Source organism: Garra rufa, chromosome 2, assembly GCF_049309525.1.
Source record: "Garra rufa chromosome 2, GarRuf1.0, whole genome shotgun sequence".
Lineage (NCBI taxonomy): Eukaryota > Metazoa > Chordata > Actinopteri > Cypriniformes > Cyprinidae > Garra > Garra rufa.
In genome coordinates, this window is record NC_133362.1 from 10,475,444 (window position 1) to 10,497,651 (window position 22,208).

Here is a 22,208-nt window from a genome sequence, read left to right on the forward strand (position 1 = left end):
AAAGAGAACTTTGTTTAGTACTTTATTTAGTTCTTTGTTTGTGTCAGCCGCTTTCTGTGAGTGCTTCGGATGTTTGCACTCAGAAAATCATATATCAGAAGTTTAAACTAATATGGTTTAAAATCTGTGATTTAAGCACGATAGACATGATAATTAAAACCAAACAGATGTTTTTTTTTTGGCAGAATATCCACGGTGCAAGGTGTAAAGGCACAGCTCTATTCTGGAAAAGGGGGTGGGGAGCAGCAGCTCATTTGCATTTAAAAAAAGACATGCAGTCAGTGTCACATGATACTTCAGAAATCATTCTAATATGATAATTATGAATGTTGAAAACAGTTGTGATACCACATTTTATAAATAAAAAATAAATAAAAAATTATAGAGAGAGAGAGAGAGAGAGAGAGAGAGAGAGAGAGAGAGAGAGAGAGAGAGAGAGAGAGAGAGAGAGAGAGAGAGAGAGAAATCTTTTGTAATTATATACTACCATTTAAACGTTTGGGGTCTTTTTTTTCCTTTTTTTATTGAAAGAAATTAATATATTTATTCAGAAAGGATGTGTTAAATTGACAAAAGTGATAGTAAAGACTTGCATTTTTAGATTTTTTTGTGACACTGAAATGTTATTTTTGTGATACTCTTAAAATGCTTAAAAGTGACAGTAAAGATTTATAATATTAGAATTTTTTTTTATATAATTACATATACAATTATATTTATATTTAATTATATTTATATTTTAGACCCCTTTATTATGTAATACTGAAGACTTGCAATTTCACAATTTGACATTTTTTCTGTATTTTTGATCAAATAAATGCAGCCTTGATGAGCATAAGAAACTTCTTTAAAACGTACAGCAGTGTATATATTAGAAAACAAATATACCAAAGAAAGACATTAATTTATTTCAGTGCATATGACATTGAACAATTTAAGAATTTCTGCTGCCATTTAAGACCGTTTAAGGCCTTCGTTTGTGAATGCAATTAAATACCTTTTTAAAACCATTTGGCATCTACTTCCCTCCCTCCAAAGAAATTTGAAGAGAAATTCCGAGACAACTTTGACACCAACAAACCATGAGAACTCCAATAGGCTTCATAAAAAAGCAACCATGAGCAAAATTTAGCTTATCCCGTATAAAGTACATCACACCTGCAAAAAGTTCCCCTCTCATCCTTTCCTCAAATGTTAGAGTGTGTTTTGACAGGGATTTTATTGGACGGACTCGAAATAAAACTTCAAGCTTCAAATAAAGTAGTAATGAAATGTTCTGCAATAATCATTTCTGTCTCCCGTCGCTGTTTCAGGTACAGAGAGATCCCGAGCAAATAGAGAGATGACAGGAAGTCCCTCATTAGTGTCATTCTCTCTTCCGCGAGGCCGGCGAGGGGAAGACAGGACATATGGTAGGAAGTAAATTCAATGATGACTCATCACTATCTTAGAAAGCACAATTTTCATACTGTACACACATACTCTGATTAAACATAATACTAATGTGCGAGCAAAGCAGCTGATGGAGAAATTTGCTGACTGAAAAGCACACAGTTGCGTGAGCTGTCACAACAACTTATGTATCTGGAGTATAGCTCAGACGCAAACGTACCGACCCAGACACACACGTAAGCACGTACGCAAACACACTCAAAAAGCAATAATGTTGAGCATGGTGAGAAGAATCTGTGATTGATTATTGTGTGTGTTTACCTGCTGCTTATCTCTACTAAGTCCACACTTATCTGTCGCTACAATCACTCCATCTCTTCGAGTCTCCTTCTCTCTTTCTTTTTTTGGAGTAATCTCTCTCTCTCACACACAAAAAAGGAGAAGATGGGTTGAGGGTTTTGCTCTTATCGGATCTCACATGCACACACAGGCAGTGACAAAACCAACATGGTAGACCCACAAACCCTGTGTACTAGTATATTTCTTAATGCTGGGTGATATAGAGAATATTCAGGATGGATTCGTGGTTATTTTGCTGGCGATATAAAATTAAGCAGCATTCTGAATATCACAATGGTTTATGTGCTTTTTATGTGGCTATTAAGCTTGTAAAAAGTGTGTTATTACAGTAATTTAGCAATCCCGCTTGCAACTTATCCGTATGAGAGGGCATCGTTGCCAATCAGTTCAACCTGTTTCAGTAAATGCTTGTGATGAATTATATGGTATAATGTTGGCTTCTAAAAATGAACGTTAGAATAAAATAGTTTTCAGTGTGAAAAGACTATCAAAGTAAAAATGAGTCAGGTTGCAAATTTCTTAGCAATATGGGAGACATGGATTTTTGACTGTGGGGAAAAACTGTTTGGTATACAGTGTATGGGATATAAATACTAAAACTATTCAAAATAAAACCCAATTAATCAAACATAGCAAAAATAGTTTAAAATATTTATTACTTGACCCAAACTATCATCATGAAAAATGTGTTTCTTGAAAAGTTTAGCTGAAATATACATTCATTATCATCACTTGTTTTTCAGTGTTAAGATCGGTAATTTAAACAAACTATTAAAAATAATTCTTGTTTACCAAAAATAAAATAAAATAAAATAAAATAAAATAAAATAAAATAAAATAAAATAAAAAATAAAATAAATTAAATTAAATTAAATAGACTGCTGTTTAAAAAGTTTGGGATAAGTACGATTTTTTTGTTTTTTAAATAAGTCTCTTGTGCTCACCAAGGTTGTGTTTATTTGATCAAAAATACAGAAAAAATATAATTTCAAATATAATTTATTTCTGTGATGCAAAGCTGAATTTTTATCTTCAGTGTCACACAATCCTTCAGAAATCATTATAATATGCTAATTATTATTAAGGTTGGAAACTGTTGTCCTGCCTAATGTTTTCTTTTTTCTTTTTTGGAATCTAATATTTTCACGATTTTTTGATTAATAAAAAAATTTAAAAGGAAAAGCATTTATTCAAAATAAAATAACAATGTAAGCCTTTACTACTCCTTTTTTTTAACAATTTAACAAATCCTTGCCAATTAAAAGTATTAATTTCTTTCAAAATAAAATAATCAATTTCTTTTAATTTACTGACCCCAAAATTTTGAACGGAAGTGTAAACTGTTACAAAACATTTATATTTTTTGATAAATGCTGTTCTTTTAAACATTTTATTCCTTAATCCTGAAAAAAGTTACGGTAAAATAAATAAATAAATATATATTCAACTTTAACACAATTTATTTTCAATTTCTTAATATGAAAATGACTTCTGAAGGATCATGTGACACTGAAGACTGTAATAATGATGTTGAAAATTAACCTCAGCATCAGAAATAAATTACTTTCTAAAATATATTAAAATAGAAAACTGATGTTTTAAATTGCAATATTTTATCATATTACTTTTTTTTCTGTATTTTTGATCTAAATAAATACAGTCTTGATGAGCAGAAAAAGCTTTTTTAAAATACATTAAAAAACTTAATAAATTAAGCTGAAATACTAAATTAAAGCTGAAATACTAAAAGTAAATAAAAATAAAGCTAAATAGAGCTAAAAAAATACATATAATAAAAAACTAACCAAATTACTGACGCTTAAACAATTACTATGTTAGTTAATATGAATACTAATTAATAAACACTACACTGTTAGGATAAGCCACAATGTAATGTATTAATATAAAGAAATGTTCCAGGTGTTTTAGCTGTATTTTGAGAATTTTGCACTTCATTGTATTGTTTTTTGGGTTAACGAAAATGTCCATGCAGAAAATTATCAGTACATTTTCAATTTATTTGTATTTTTTTTATTTTGGCAGTGTTTAATACACTTAAAAATAAAGGCTGGAATTGATTTGAAAAAATAAATAAATAAATAAATAAATATATATTATATATAAAATATTATATATATATATATATATTATATACACACACACACATATATGCAATGAAAAACCAATACAAAATACACCGCTATAAAAAAGAACATTTATGTGGTAAATTATTACCGACTCAGAAACCAGTTCCTTTTGACAATTTCCCCTTTTGACAACTAGCCTACTGCTCAGTGCTAATATATTTTTACATACAAATAAAAGCACTCCGTTTAATGAACAACACTGCTAATGTGCACACACTCACACATCCCTGCCAGATTTCATTTGCAGGCGAAGCCGTTTGTGACCGCAACGTGGTGAATTGATCCGGACAGAGAAAATAGTTTCAGAGTTCAATAAACATTTAACCCGAGGTGTTCCCTTACAGAGCAAAAACACACACAGAACGAACAAGAAAATAATAGAGAAAGATTGAGCGCGTGAAATAAAGGACGATAACCGAAGACTAGCCCTCACTAAAAGAGAGCAGCACTCCAGGTTAATCGGAGATATTCACTTCCTTTATATCTCTCAGTTATGAAAATCCCTCCATCACGCCGCTCCTCGGGCCCAATCTGTAATTGAGGAGGTGAATGAGAAGCCGGAGGCCTTGCTAAAGGAAATCCGACCAAATGAACGGCCACTATTCAGATGAGAAGAGAAGAAGAGTTTTTTGTGTCAATCTCTTACATGCAAGCATAATCAAGAGAATCATTTGTTCAGATATTCGTCTTGTTTTATGATCTGCAAACGACTGTAAACACAAAGAATGCAAATGTGACCCGACAAACACTATTCTTCTTAAGAGTTTAAGTCTGCTGTTGTACAAACTATCTAGCTAGCTGCCGGCTGATTGTCGTGCGCATTGACACAATCATTAATCCTGAGTTTCATTCTGATCTACATTAACCTTAATGCTAATGAAGAGATGCTGACTGCAGTTGCTGACATAACACCTCATTATCTCTGAACGATCATCCGCTGCCTGAGATGCTGTAATGGACTATTGGAGTGGTTTTTATAGCTTTTAAGGTGATGTGTGTAATTTTTTTTCTGTTAAAATGCTATCTCCTATCTTGGCTTAATATACACAGACAACTACAAGCAAATGATTCATTGGTTCATTCCGGCAGCAGAAGTAAACAATATGATTTTGTGGCACTTTCAAAACATTGAAAACACAGGGGATTGTGTTTCTCATCAGATTTTCTATGCTTTTTCTAAGCATCCACGCTGAACACAGTAGGAACTGCCTAGCAACTACTGTAGCTACCATCTAGAACAGGGATGGGCTACTTATGTCCTTGAGGGCCACTGTCCTGCAGATTTTAGCTCCAACCCTAATCAAACACACCTGCTAATTGTCTAGTGATCTGGAAGACACTTGTTCAGGTGTGTTTGATTAGGCTTGGAGCTAAACTCTGCAGGACAGTAGCCCTCCTGGACCGAAGTTGCCTATTTCTGATCTACAAAACCCTTAAAACGACTGACAATTACTCTACACTCTCAAAAAAAAAGCTTTCACTGGGGCGATACCTTTTTAAAAGGAACAAATATTTACCATTCAGGTACTAATATGTATAGGGCCCCATGAAATCAGTTTCATTTTTTCACAAATTCCACATTTCCAGTTAACATTTTTCTGAATTCAGGTTTTTCTTAAATTAAATTGTATTAATAAAAAAACATGTCTAATTCATTTAAATTATGAACTGACTCAATTTAACAGCAAATTATTAAAAGTTTAACAAAAACTTGAAACTATGCACTATGAAATACATTTTTTTTCTCAAATTCAGTTTTATTTTTTTTTATTCTGCTTTCCAGCTGCATTTTCTGGATTCCATTTGAATGGCTTAATTACATTTGAATAATTAAAATAATCTTAATTAAAGAATAATTTATTGATTTTAATGTCTTTCCATTTGGATTGTCTGGATTCCGTTTTAAGTAAAAAAAATAAATAAAAAACATTTCTTTATTTTCTTTTTCTTTTTTTTTAGAAACAATGTTTTGTATTTATTTTTTTTCCCTGGTAATTAGGTGAAGACATTAAAATTTAGTTAATCAAATGATAATTAAACTCTTTAATTTTAGATGTATTGTTAAAATTAAAACATGGAAGAAAAAATTGTGATTTATTACTTTAAAAAATAATGCTTTCATTAAAACTGTACTATTAAATCAAATTCATTTCAATTCATTTAAAAATATTTCGTTTTTTTTGTTTGTTTGTCCAACTTATTGAAATCATAAAAATTTAACAGCAATTTATTAGAAGTTTAACAAAAAAATAATTTAAGGCCCTTTTAAATACCTTTTTTCTGAAATTCAATTAATTGTCCAAAATAAAATTTTAAATAAAGTAAAATTCCATTTTAATGGTTTCATTAAATTTAAATAATCAAAAGCATCTCTAATTTGTTGATTTTATAATATATATATATATTGTTATTTGAATGATTTATTTTTTTCCTAAGAGAAATATATATATTTTTTTTACATTTTTCAAGTAAATAAATTCTAATAAACATTCTTCTGGTAATTTTTCATAACATTTAGTATTTTTTATTTCTATCTCTGTTAAAGCAGACTTTTATTTCAGTAAATTCCAGTAAAGACTGGATTTTGTGATTCTGTCTGCATTTTTGTAGTAATGATAGGGCCCTAAATGGACGCTTTAGATCCAAAAATGCACCCTTAATAGTAAATAAGATTAAAAAAGTGTACCTTTTGAAAGAGTGTTGACAAACCTTTACTTCTTGTGCCCTGACAAATACCTTTATATTTACATGAAATTATTTGGCAGACATTAAATATTCCTTTATAAAGCCAAAATTCTTTTCCAAAAGCTGTACTCCTTGAATGTTGCTACAAATCCAAATTCACACAGAAACCCAGCTGTTCATCGCCCAGCACAGTGCACTATAAAGATCCACCTGTCAGCTTCTAGCGGGATGACAACACACAGTAAAGGCAAACCATCCAGCACACATCTCTATCCATAATCAAAACCACTAACTGTCAAGATCCCAGGAGAGAAGACACCTCTCGTCACGTTTGTGCTCTTAAAAGCCTCAGAATGCAGGCGACACGGAGGACGACGCTCGAGATCGATGACGGAATTACATCGGCGGTTAAAATAACCCCTTGTTTTTGTTTGGAGCGCTTAGAGAGCCATTGTAGCTGATGGGGGCTATTTAAAGAGCCATCCAATATGCAGGGATGTCAACACTCACTGGCCATAAGCGTAATTGCCCGTCCATTTGCCTGAACCACTACAGAGAAGATAAAAGCTGCCTGTCACACACACATCAGCAGGAAAGTTTCAAGACGAACCATGCAGAGAAAGTTTAGAAACACGGTAAGAAATCTTACAATAAGGTACTGGGTTAATAGGTGCGTGTCGTACTAGATATATCAATTTACAACGCTCATTTAGTGCAAGGTTTCAAATAAGTTTTTGGAGAATAAAATGTCAAACAGTAATACCTAAATAACACAATATTTAATTTATTCAACCAGCTAGGTTTTTTTGACCGGAAATGACACAGGCTTCTACCAATAGATAATAAGACGATGTACAAGAGGCATCATTGTGGAAAAAAAATATTTCTCAGCTTTTATTTACATTTGAACAAAAAGTGGCATGTCCAAAATTATCAAAACCCTTGTCAATAATCAATAGAAAAGCCTTTATTGGCTATTACAGCAGTTTTTTGCATGTCTCCACTGGTATTTTTGCCCATTCATCTTTAGTAATGAGCTCCAACTCTTTCAGGTTGGAGGGTCTCCTTGCCATCACCCTGATCTCTAGCTCCCTCCACAGATTCTCAATTGGATTTAAGTCAGGACTCTGGCTGGGCCACTGCAAAACATTAATGTTTTTGTCTGCTAACCATTTCTTCACCACTTTTGCTTTGTGTTTTGGGTCGTTGTCGTGCTGAAATGTCCACTGCTGCCCACTCTCTGCAGACTGCCTGATGTTGTTGTTGAGAATTTTGATGTATTGCTCCTTTTTTATGGTGCCATTTACTGTGATAAGGCTTCATCATTGTGGCCAAACAATTATATTTTTGTTTCATCTGACCATAAAACAGAAGACTAGAAATCATCTTTTTTGTCTAGATGAGCATTTGCAAAGGCCAAGCGGGCTTTTGTGTGCCTTATCTGTAGAAGTGGTGTCCTCCTTGGTCTGCGTCCGTGGAACCCAGCGGTGTGCAGTGTCTGTTGGACTGTCTGCCTTGAGATGTTGCAACCAGCAGAGCCCAGATTCATCAGGATGGCCTTGGTGGTGATCCTTGCATTCTTTTTTTACCTCTCTCACTATCCTCCTGGCCAGCACAAGTGTCACTTTTGGCGTCCGACCACCTCCTCTGAAAATTTTCACAGTGTGGAACGTCTTGTATTTTGTAATAATACTTTGCACTGTAGCCACTGGAACTTCAAAACATTTAGATATGGTCTTATAGGCATTTCCTGACTTGTGAGCAGCCACAATGTGCAGCCACAGGTCATCAGTGAGCTCCTTTGTCTTAGCCATGACTGTCCACAAACCAACAGCAGAGAGCTACTGTTTTTCACCTGTTGAGTTGATTAAAACAGCTGTTCCCAATGAATCAGGGTAATTAGGATGCTTTAGAACAGCTTGGACTATTTGGAATGGTATAGAACTTTGGATTTTCCCATAGACTGTGACAGTTTGCAAAGTGTATGAATAATTTTGGACATGCCACTTTTTGTTCAAAAGTAAATAAAAGCTGGGAAATATTTTTTTCCACAATGATGCCTCTTGTACATCGTCTTATTATCTTTCGGGAGAAGCCCATGTCATTTACGGTCAAAAAAAAAAAAAAAAAAAAAAAAAAAAATTTGCTGGTTGAATAAAAGTAACTTTAAGTCAGAATTTGGCAGGGCTATGAATAATTTCAGGCTTGTAATTATATATATAATTTATTTTTACTGTCATCATTAATGTACCTTGATGCATTGAAGCCCAAAGCTGAACTTGAAAGAAAGAGAGAAAACAACAGCTTAAATCTCAGTTCCCAACTCATCCTAAAATAAACACTCAGCTTGAGCCAAACTTGAACCAAGCCTCTTCAAACACATGCACACACAGGCTGAGATTGTTATTGGGCTCTGGGACCCTCTGAATGACTGTTGTTCATCTTGCATTAGGATCAGAGTCAAGCCTCACTGTGCTGAAGAGCTGCTATCTCTGTCTCTGCTTGCTTATGTGTTCAGAAAGTCTTGTGCTGAGAGAGCTGAAAACGCCTCTAATATGTAGCTGCCATAAGAGGAAATGCCCACTGCTCAAAAGAGGGAAAAAAAAGCTGTTTGCCCTCAAAGACCGAAGGGTAAAGGTACTTAGACTGGAGAGAAGGAGTTAAGTAATTGGAGGAGACCAATATAATTTTGATTTGCCAATCAAAAATGACAGGACAGTAAAATGTTTGAGTTACTGGAGGTGATAACACATTTTCAGACAGTTTCTGTTTAATCACCTGGCTATTTTCATAAGTGCATACTAATATACTACTCTTAGTATTTCTGCAGTATTATGTATGTATACTGTGCACAGTGTGAAATTTTTCAACTTGCATGAAATACCTGGATGACAATTGCCAGAAAAAAACTTTGTAAAATGGATAGTTCAGGGTGCAAAAGTTTGCATACCCCTTGCAGAATCTGCAAAATGTTGATTATTTTACCAACATAAGAGGGATCATACAAAACGCATGTTATTTTTTATTTACCACTGACTTGAATAAGACATTTCACATAAAAGACGTTTACATATAGTTCACAAGAGAAAATAATAGCTGAATTTATCAAAATAAATAAATGTTCAAACGTTTACATACACTTCATGTTACCTGAATGATCCACAGCTGTGTTTTTAGTTAGGTGATGGTTGTTCATGAATCTCTTGTTTGACCTGAACAGTTAAACTGCCCGCTGTTCTTCAGAAAAATCCTTCAGGTAACATAGATTCTTTGGTTTTTCAGCATTTTTGTGTATTTGAACCCTTTCTGTATGACTGTATGATTTTCAGATCCATCTTTTCACTCTGAGGACAACTGAGGGACTCATATGCAACTATTACAGAAGCTCCAAATGTTCACTGATGCTCCAGGAGAAGAAAAAAACATGCATTAAGGGGGGGGGGGGGGGGGTGAAAACTTTTTGAATTTGAAGATCAGGGTAAATTTAACTTTTGTCTTCTGGGAAACATGCAAGTATCTTCTGCAGATTCTGAAGGGCAGTACCAAATGAAAAAAAAAAAAGATATTTGTGACCCTGGACCACAAAACCAGTCATAAGGTAAAATTTTACAAAACTGAGATGAATACATCATATGAAAGTTCAATAAATAAGCTTTCTATTGATATATAGTTTGTTAGGATTGGACAATATTTGACTGAGATACATCTATTAGAAAATCAGGAATCTAAGGGTGCAAAAAAATCAAAATCCTGAGAAAATCACCTTTAAAGTTGTCCAAATTAAGTTCTTAACCATGCATATTACTAATCAAAAATTACATTTTGATACATTTATAGTAGGAATTTTACAAAAAATCTTCATGGAACATGATCTTTACTTCATTTCCTAATGATTTTTGGCATAAAAGAAAAATCAATAATTTTGACCCATACAAAGTATTTTTGGCTATTGCTACAAATATACCCCAGCGACTTAAGACTGGTTTTGTGGTCCAGGGTCACATTTAGGCAAAATATGAAAAATGTACACATCTTCATACTGTTCAAAAGTTTTCAACCCACGGCTCTTAATTAGTTGCATATGAGTCCCTAATTGTCCTCATTGTGAAAAGATGGATCTCAAAATCATACAGTCATTTTTGGAAAGGGTTCAAATACATAAAAATGCTGAAAAATCAAAGAATTTGTTGGCGATTTTTCTAAAGAACAGCAGACAGTTTAACTGTTCAGGACACACAAAGAACAATTATCACTAAACATAAAAACATAGCTGTGGATCATTCAGGTAACAACTTGGTATTAAGAATCAAGTGTGTGTAAACTTTTGAAAAGGGCAATTTTTATAAATTAAATCATTATTTTCTCTTGTGGACTATATATAAAGGTCTTTTTTGTGAAACATCTTATTCAGGTCAGTACTAAATAAAAGGTAACACTTTACAATAAGGTTCATTAGTTAACATTAGTTAACCACATTAGTTAACATGAACTAATAATGAACTGCACTTATACAGCATTTATTAATCTGTGTTAATGTTAATTTCAACATTTACTAATACATTATTAAAATTTTGTTAACATTAGTTAATGCAGTGTGAACTAACATGAACAAACAATGAACAACTGTATTTCCGTTAACTAATGTTAATAAAGATTAGTAAATACAGTAACAAATGTATTGCTCATGGTTAGTTCATGTTAGTTAATACATTAACTAATGTTTAACTAATGAACCTTATTGTAAAGTGTTACCAAATAAAATAAAAATAACATGCATTTTGTATGATCCCTCTTATTTTGGTAAAATAATTAACATTTTGCAGATTCTGCAAAGTGCGTGTAAACTTTTGAACTCAACTGTATTTTACATTATAACAATATTTCACAATTTTACTCTTTTTACTACATTTTTTTATTTTTAAAAATGCCGTCTCAGTGAGCATAAACTTTTTTTTAGTGTTTTAATGTTTCTTTACTCCCTACCTTTATAAAAAAATAAGAGAGAAAGAAGAAAAACACAATATGTATGTAGTATACAGTAGGCAGTTTGCCACTCTTACCTCTCTCTTTATTTATCTGTCACTCTCTGTTCCAGTAATTTAAAGCAGGAATCAATCTTTACTTGACTTTTGTTGCTCTTATCTCTGATTGATTCTGCTGGTTAGCGATGATTTGCTGCTGTATCTCACCTACTCGAAAGCAAATTAAACCCTGCTCCAGTCTAAACAGGGTCTCTGTGTGCATATGATGACACATGAGAAACCACGGACGTACAATATGTCAAGAGTGTGTTTGTTTGTAAGCTGGGTGGTACGCTTTAAACATGTCGAGATTTTATAGCGGATTTGAGTCCGTTTCATCACATCAGAATTTACAGTCACAACTATTTGTTTTATGAACAGCCAATAAACACCTGACACAACACTAAATATTATGTGTGCCTCCCTCTAAATGTTACAGTATAAAAGCTATAAAAACGTATTACCCTATTTGCACAAGAACGGTCTCAAAATGTGTCAAACAGAATAAATGATGCTTAAGAAAGCAAAAAAAGAGCATTTTATCACTCAGACACAGACCTTGACAAGCGTTCCCCACAGACCTTTGATATTCACAAGGCATAACATTTATATAGCTTTCCACTGGATAAACGGCCCAAGTAAATATCTCAGCCTCATAACTCAGCTTTTATACTTACTAGTCCACAAATCAACCACTTTAAACTGTTTAAAATCCTGATAACTACAACAGATTTTGACAAAACCAGCTTGACTGCCACAACTAGTTGATTACATGATTACCATGTATATTATTAAGTAAATTATTATTAGTATTATTATTAACAACAATAATATAATACATTATTTTTCAACTAAATTAATAGTTATAAAATAACTATGAAAAACTACTTCATATAGTTTTCATCATTTCATTATAATAATACAGTTGTATCACAGTTAAAAATCTTTAAATTAATTTTAATACAAAAATAAATGATTGTGTTGATGTACACTTCAAGGTCTATTCAAGTGGCAGTATGTACACTACCCGCCAAAAGTTTTTGAACAGTAAGATTTTAATGTTTTTGTTGTTTTTGTTTTTTAAAGAAGTCTCTTCTACTCACCATATATTTATATGATCAAAAGTACAAAAGTAGCAAAACAGTAAAATTTTGAAATAATTGTACTATTTAAAATAACTGTTTTCTATTTGAATATATTTTAAAATGTAATTTATTCCTGTAATTTCAAAGCTAATTTTTTGCATCATTACACCAGTCCCTTCAGAAATTATTCGAATGTTCTGATTTGCTGCTCAAAAAACATTTTTTGCTGCTCAAAGCATGTTGAAAACAGCCAAGAAGAATTTGTTCAGGTTTCTTTGATGAATAGAAAGTTCAGAAGAACAATTTTATCTCAAATAGAAATCTTTTGTAACATTATGTCTATATCACTTTTGATCTATCTAAAGCATCCTTGCTAAATAAAAGTATTAATTTCTATCAAAGAATCGTGAAAAAATGTACTCAACTGTATTAAATATTGATAATAATAATAAAAATGTGTTGAACAGCAAATCAGCATTTAAGAATGATTTCTGAAGGATCATGTGACAAAAAATATTTAACAATATTAACTTTTTTTTTGTAAAAACTAGCAATATAAATAAATGCAGGCTTGGTGAGCAGCAAAGAATTCCTTAAAAACAAAAAAATCTTTTGACTGGTAGTGTATGACCTGAATTTTAATGTATTTTTGACACAATTATCATGTATCTGACCCACAAATCATTGATACTGTCTGAGCTTATTTTTAAAGTAATAAAATAATAATTCAAAAAGTAATTAAAAAATAATTCTTCATTAAAATATCAGGACAGCTGTATCACTGATAATTTTTACTTTATATCCTCCCAAAATTGTTAAAATGATTTTTTATACAATACAAACAAACAAATAAACAAAAATAAATAAATAAATCATGCCTATCATTCAAGTGGCCATACAGTGTGTATGAACTGAATGTTAAATGTATTTTTGAACAAATGAACAGACCTGAGCATCATGTAATTGACCCACAAATCATTGCTCTGTTTCTGCACTAGTGAAGCAAAAACAGCACATTTATCGCTAGCGAACACATTGTAAAAAAATTCCTAGCCCTAGGTAAACCCAGTGGTGAGCGATCAAGGTGAGGAAGTCAGTCAATCCAACTGACCTGGACCTGTTTTTCACATATGACGAATAGTGAAGTGCTGACTCTGAAATGCCCATCTCTGCCAGGAAAACGTGTGGATGGCAGTGTCAAAAAATGCTTACAGATAGGAAAGAATTAGCATGAAGTTATGCGAGCATGTTGCTGCTGACTTGAGCACTTTAGAGCCAGGAGAGCAGATTCAGAGTGACTAGTTTGAAGCTTGAGTGATACAAGGTGAGCAGGTGAGAAAGGTTGACGTTTGACTGACTCAAGCTCGTTGGAGCTACTGCCATGAAGGCGAGAAGTAAGAGCAGTCATGTGTTCCTGACATCAGAAGTGCCCATGTTGGAGAAAATTTCATGTTCATGGAAACCGCAAAGACGTTTCTGCAAGCAGCTTCATTCAGAAACAGTCAACATACTCACAAGGCTATAGGCATACTTGTCCATCTGAATAATTAATATGTGTCAGGGAAATCATGTGAGGGAAAAATATTCTTTTTAAACCTCTCCGTGTTTGTATGTGTGCATGTCTCACCTCGTCTTTGTCTTCGACCTGTATGTACAGAGGCAGAGCGAAGCCGACCTGCGCCAGCTCTGGGATCAGCACGCGATACTCGGAGCTGTTAAACCTGGGCGGATTGTCATTTTTATCGATCAGCAGGATGGTGAAGGTGGTCATGACGGTGGCAGATGAAGGAGTGCGGTCATCATTTAGTTCAGTGGCCTACAGAGAGACAGAAAGATGACAGCAATCTCAACATATACAGCAGAGTCCAAATGAGACTGCAAGGGTAATTTGGTCTCCTAAAAAAAACTGGATGAGAAACAAATTCATAGTACAATCTTAAAAATAAAGGTGCTTTAAAAGGTTCTTCAAGCGATGCCATAGAAGAACCATTTTTGCTTCCACAAAGAACCATTCAGTCAAAGGTTCTTTAAAGAACCATCTCTTACTTACCTTTTTATAATATGAAGAACCTTCTTTTGCCACAAAGAACCTTTTGTGAAACAGATGTTTAAACCATGTTTATGGTTCTTATGGAACCATTTAGACAAAAAAGTTTCTTCTATGGCATCGTGAAGAACCTTTATTTTTAAGAGTGTACAAAAATAAAACAAAGTATGACATAAAAAAAGTCTTATTTTTCTAAAGCAACTGTCCAACAGCGACATCAGCAAGTACAGTTACAGCGGGAGTCCACGTCTCTCTCGCCTCCCCTGAGCCCACTGAGTTGTAACAGACCCCCTAAAGCATGCCGTGAGTTTGGTGGGGGGTAATTGAGGATGAATGACGTGAGCAAACAACTCACAAACTTAGATATAACCACTTTTTCAAAGTCAAAATATCATACTTCAGATGGCCTGAAAACATAATCTATGGGCTTTTTTAGTAAGCAATCAGCTTGTTGACCTAGCTTTGATGACGAAAAAAAGTTTGTTATGAAAAAGAACAGCTGAACATCAGTTTATAAATAAATATACTGTTTAAATTGTTACTGCCTTGAGTTATTATTTTGGAATAAATATAAAATGCTTAAAAACACTAAACTGATTAGATTTATACTTGGTTTTAATAAATAGAATGCCTATTAATTACATTGTTAATGTAAAAATTAGTGGTGGGCCGTTATCGGCGTTAACGTGCTGCGTTAACGTGAAACTCTTATCATGCGATAAAAAAAATATCGCCGTTAATCTATTCTCAAATTTGGGTTGGGAGCTGGGTCTAAACTACGCAAGCTATGATGACTTTCACCTTGATAGTTTAACGCGGATGTATACCGAAGACTATAGAATATGGTCGCGCGTTTAAGTCTCCTCCGCCAAAACACAGACGGGATCACGTCGTCCTCCATTCATAAAAACCGAATCTACTATAGCGAAATGCCACGTAAATTCGTCGTTTTTTGGATTCATAAATCAAATGTTGGTCTGTCACTTTAAATATCTGTCAATTCAAATCGCAATATGGACTAGTGTATGTGAAAACTGAAATGCAAAAAGACCGTTTTAATATGAATCCGATATGTTCCGTTTGCCTAGCTGTATGTATGCATTGCGGAGACGAGCTTTTACTACACGCATACTGAAACACACGTGACGCTCCCGGTAATTTTTGGCATTTTCATCTCACATGAACAGATAAACTCAATCTCCCAAACTGCTGTGAGTGTCACTTTTACCGTTTCATTTGAGAAAACTAGCATCATATCATACTGTATGACACAGAAACTTCACGGCAACCTGTCAAAATAAAAGTACGGTGTAACATGTAATGGGTTGGGTAGGTGTTGACGTTAAAAAAACACAATCTAATAGGTAGAAAAAATAATTTCATTGTTAGTTAGTTAGTAAACACAAGTACATCTAATTGAACATAATTTATTTTCATCAACAAATTATCATAGAACAGCTTTATGAGCTTTATGATCCATTCTCAAAGACTTTAAGTCATTATTTGGGTAGCACACATATTCTGAATGCCTTCAGCAGAATTCAAATTAGCCATTTTAATCTAGATTAATCTAGATTAATTCCAAGATTTAATCTAGATTAATCTAGATTAAAAAAATTAATCTATGCCCACCCCTAGTAAAAATACAATATAGACTTTTATTCTGGTAGTGTAATTTATTTAATTTAAGAAAAGTATATATAGTAATAAATATATATACATACATAGACTACAGTCATAATTTTTTGAACAGTAAGATTTTTAATGTTTTAAAGAAGTCCTTCTCACCAAGCATGCATTTATTTGATTCAAAGTACAGAAAAAAAACTAAATAAATAAAAATTTGAAATATTTTTACCATTTAGAATAACTGTTTTCTATTTGAATACATTTTAAAGTGTAATTTATTCCTGTGATTTTAAAACAGAATTTTTACTCTCTATAATTACTTTCTATAATTTCTTTCCAAAAAACGTTTCTTTCCAAAAACAAAAATTATACTGACGCCAAGCTTTTGAATGGTATAATGTATAATGTTACAAAAGCATTTTAGTTCAAATAAATGCTGATCTTTGGATCTTTTGAAGCAAGAATCCTAAAAATCGAACTCTACTGTTTTAAATATTGATAATAATAATAATACTTCATTTTTCTTGAACAGCAAATCAGCATATTAGAATGATTTCTGAAGGATCATGTGATATTGAAGACTGGAGTAATGAGGTTGAAAATTTAGCTTTGATCACAGAAATAAATTACATTTTAAAACAGATTCAAATAGAAAACAGTTATTTTAAATAGTAAAAATATTTCAAAATTTTACTGTTTTTTGCTGTACTTTTGGATCAAATAAATGCAGGCTGAAAAAATCTTATTGTTCAAAAACTTTTGACTGGTAGTGTATATAGCGTAAAAACTGTAGCAGACACACAACACCATCATCCATTTATCTAATGTGAGAAAAAAACATAAGAAGCTCTAGAACAGGAAAGTAGCAGCAGAAGAAAGAAAAAGATACACGAGTGACAGAGAGAGGCAGTCGGAGATACGAAACGAGAGAGGAACAGATGTGATAATAGAGGGAATCTGGCAGTAAGCAGCATTAACGTTTAGTCTTCAATCTCCTCCATTTGTTCAGCTCTGCCTCTTTATTAAATCAGAGGGGAGGATTCTGGGAGAAATCCCACAGGTCTGCCGTAAGTGGGGGCACACGAGGGCCAACGCGGGAAGACAGACACAGCCAATAAGATTCAGGATGAACAAGCCTTATCGACAGGAAACAATTGCTCACAATCACTTTCTTTCTTGCCTCCCTCTCGTTCTCTCTTCCTCTTTTTGAGCGATGGAGCTGGACTCACAGAGAAATCAAAAGGAATAATGGTGTTTTGTGACGGAGGGATGCGGGGTGAATGGAGGATGGAGGTGCGACGCCGCCGCGGGTCCAGGTTAATCACGAATCGTGTCGTTTAACACCCCCTTGCACATCTCTTCTCTATCCCTCCATATAATAAATGCACTGACCTCCAGCCCAATGTACTCTAGCCTATCCAAGCTCTGTGAAGTTGAGAAATTAGTTTTATTACTTTTCACTCCAAATCAATAATGCCACCAATAAGAGAGAGGGAGACAGAGAGCGAGAGTAAGAAGATAAAATGGTAAAGGAAAAAAAATACATATATAGGAGCAGCGGCTCAGGAGAGAGAAATAGATAATGAAAATCTATAACTTATGAATATTTTGGGAGGTTTTTCTTGCGTTCGCTTTGTTTTGAGTTACACTTTTCGTGGCAATCATTGATTTCAATTTAGAGGACTACAGCTGTGCAGTTTATGACTGCAAATAGAGCAGAAGAATCCAAAACACATTCATGAAACCGTTCGGACGGGAATACATATGATATTACGGGCAGGGAAAGAGACAACAATAATCACTAAACATTTAAACGTAAGAGTAAACTAAACTTTTTAATAAAAAAGAATAGCTTCTGATATCTGACTGGATGAATCATAATATCAAAATAACACACAAGTAGTACATTTAAATACATTTTCTCATTTTCTTAGTATTGCATGATGCACTTTTCCTTTCATATACTGGGGAGACTTGGTCTTGTTATATAACTGACAGTGGTATTTGGTCATTTATTTGTCACTGCTGTGGTTTTGCTTTGTAAGTTAAAATAAAGCATTGGTGCGACTTTTAGGTTTGTGCAAATCTGCCGATACCAGCGGCGGTTCAATGGGTTCCTATCAGAGCAGAGGAGATAATGATGACAAGTGTGTGTCAAATCCCAAGCCGGAGAAATAATGACAGAAATCTACAGAGGCCCAAATCGCCACCAATCTTTCGGAAACAGAATCCCACACACAGCAGTTTCTGGTCATTTTCAGCTCAATTTGAATAAAGTGCTAATCTAAAACAGCTCTTTTTTGGGCTGTCTGAAGATTCCAGACATGTCACGACCAAGCATTTGAACACTAAACAGTATTTTCACATAGATCTGTTACTGCATACCAGTGCAATATAAACATATATAAATATATTCTGTATTAATTGGTCATAAAATTTCAAGTATCGCAAATATGAACAAACATAATGTGCTTAAGCTAACAACACAAGCATTTTATGACCAATATGAAAATTAACCAATTCTAATGGGTTAAAACACTTTTTATTGCCACTGTATACAAACATAGCCCTTTGATTTCCGTGATGCAGAAAACCCAGACAAAATTGCGAATTTCAGTCATAAAAATCTAAATTTTGGATGAATAAATCAAAACTAGGTACGCACACAAATCAAAACATGTGTCTGTGAATATTAAGATGCAATACTATTTAACTATTTTTACACAAATACTAAAGCACACATGACACTGCCTCAATATGTAAGTACATGAACACATAAGCATCTCTAAAAGTGTTTTGAGAGTCACTTCATGAGCCATTTACCATTTCTTGTAAGAAAAATTTGCGTCATATCATATAGACGTTTTTCCTGACCGCGGAAGTCATGCCTGATTCTTAACCTGAAGAATGATTTGCAGTGTTTCTAGTCAAATTAGAGTATATCCTGAGTTGATAATCTAATGTTAAATCTTTTAAAATGATTTTAAAAAGCACATGTCTCCATAGCGCCATCACCTTGCAAAGTCGCAATGACAAATGACTGTCATTTGTCAGTGCCTCACTCCTCAAAGTTTAATGAGTGTGTAGACGACACAAAGCTGCCGACGTTAGCTACATTAAAAGCAGATGGGCGCTGTTTGAATGGGTCCCTATGGAGACCGGAACAGAAGAGCATCCAATCTGACTAGAATAATGGAAAAAAAGGTTTACATAAACAGAAACTTAAAGGTCTTCATAGCAACCCATCAAAACAAATTTGGTTTAACTTGAAGAAATTGTGACAGAAATATATTATATATTATATTTTAAGGAATATTTAGTATTTTTTTACCAGGAAATTTTAAATACATAAAGTATTTGTGACCCTGGACCACAAAACCAGTCATAAGTAGCACGAGTATATTTGTAGCAATAGCCAACAATACACTGTATGGGTCAAAATTAACAATTTTTCTTTTATGCCAAAAATCATTAGGATATTAAGCAAAGATCATGTTCCATGAACATATTTTGTAAAATTTTAACCATAAATATATAAAAACTTACTTTTTGATTAGTAATATGCATGGCTAAGAACTTTAAAGGCGATTTTCTCAATATTGTGTTTTTTTTTTGCACCTTCTAGATTTATTAGATAGTTGTGTCTCAGCCAAATATTGTCCTTAACAAATCCATACATCAATGTGAATATTTATTCAGAATTTTTTTTCTCTTTACCAAAAAGGATAAAAAAATTTACGCTTATGACTTTTGTGGTCCAGGGTCACATTTGTGGACAAAAATTAATTAGAGATGCTTTTGATTATTAAAATGTAATGAAATCATTAAAATGGAATCCAGAAAATTTATTGAAAACAAAGAAATCGGTAAAAATAAAACTGAATTTATGAGGGGAAAAAAATAAAGAAATTTCATAGGGCCTTAAAAAAATATTTTTTGTTACATTTTTTGCTGTTAAATTGTGTATGTTTTATGATTTTAATTAATTAGACCCAAAAAAAAACATACACTAGTGTTCAAAATTTTCGGAAAAAATGTTGGGATTTTTTTTTTTTTAAATATATATAATTTTAAAAGAAGATATGCTCACCAGGCCTGCATATATTTTATGAAACATACAGAAAAATCAGTAATATTGAGAAATATTACTTTTCTATTTGAATATTTTAAATTCATTCATTCATAATTTATTCATGTGACGGCAAAAATGAATTTTCAGAATTATTATTCCTGCCAACAATGTCATATGATCCTTCAGAAATCATTCAAATATGCTGCACAAGAATCAATTCTTAATATCATCAATATTGAAAACAGTTGTGCTGCTTAATATTTGTATTTGGACAGCATGATAACCCAAACCCAAACTCACATGATAACTGTGTGATCATGAGACTATCATACTTTTATTGGAATTATTTTAAAAGTTGCTCTAAACTAAAATCTGTCTGCTCTTCTTTCTATTTCTCCTCTTTTGTTCTTTTTCTCCCTCTCCCTGTTTCTCATCTCCATTGCCATACAGCCCAAAGAGGAGGCAAAGGTGTGTGTGTGTGTGTGTGTGTGTGTGTGTACAACTATTTCAGGAGCCTAAAGGCCTCTGCTAAACTGAGCTCTCAGAGATGGAGAGACAGGAACAAAGAGTTTCGCTGGCTGAGGTCTAGAGGGACATTAAAACACACACACACACACACACACACACACACACACACACACACACACACACACACACACACACTCCACCAGTATTTGGCCCTGGAACTGTCAGCGGGGCACAGAGATAACGATGACATCACACACACAGAGTGTCTGTCACATGGTCACTCATTCCTACAGCAGCAGGGCATAATAGATTAATATATTTGTGTCGGTGGAAAAAAGAGCTCACACTGAGCTTCAATGGAAACAAGAAAATTTAACCGTTGGTAAAAAGAGCTGACATGATCTATGACACAAAAATAATTATTTGATTTGATTTGTGACCTACAAAAACTGTTTTCTTGTAAAACATACTCCATATAATCTTTGCTTTAGTTACAACTTTGAAAAATCAATTTACATGCACTGTAAGCCTGGTGCAATTAGAAGTGTTTTGCAGGTTTGTAATAGCTATGCAAAAGAGTTAAATATGTATTGAAGGCTCCAGGGTCAGTGAGACCTTTTCACACACTGATCCTGATATGCTCAACGTGGGTAAATGGCTCGATAAATTACAGTCACACTCTGCAAACATTTACTGTAGAATCAATAATGCATTTGGCAGCGGTCCCAATGAGTTCAGCACAGGGGACGAGAGACTAACCAGCGCTACTATACAAGAATTTCTGGAAACAGAGCAAATCTGCTTATATGTGATTTCATTCCTTATTTAAAATCAATCTTGACCTTGAAACATTACAGAATAGATTTAAATAATGCATTAGTGGATTTGAATCTCACACTGGGTTGAAAGACTTATGATAAAAGGTTTTAAGAGCTTAAGGAACTTCACTATTCTGATTCCAGCTTCATCGACCGATTTGAGTTCCTCAACAAATCTATGAACAGCACTTTTGGTACAATTGAGCAAGCGCTCAAAAGAATTTGTCCAAATGATATACACTACCAGTCGAAAGTTTTTGAGCAATACGGTTTTTAATATATTTTTTTAAAGAGGTCTCTTCTGCTCACCAAATTTGCATTTAATAAATTAAAAAATTATTTTTAGCATTAAAAAGAACTGTTTTCTATTTCAATATATTTTAAAATGTAATTTATTCCTGTGATTTCAAAGCTGAATTTTTAGCATCATTACTCTAGTCACATGATCTTTCAGAAATCATTCAAATGATCTGATTTGCTCCTC

At 33.3% G+C, this 22,208-nt stretch overlaps 1 protein-coding gene across 1 annotated transcript in view; it reads right to left on the reverse strand.

The window, feature by feature from the left end:
* cdh23 (cadherin-related 23) overlaps positions 1 to 22,208 on the reverse strand; it is a 317,998-nt gene that overhangs the window by 133,430 nt on the left and 162,360 nt on the right. Inside the window, exon 10 of the mRNA XM_073834861.1 lies at positions 14,318 to 14,506. Within this exon, the coding sequence (XP_073690962.1) occupies positions 14,318 to 14,506 (189 nt within the window). The remainder of the gene's footprint in view (positions 1 to 14,317; positions 14,507 to 22,208) is intronic.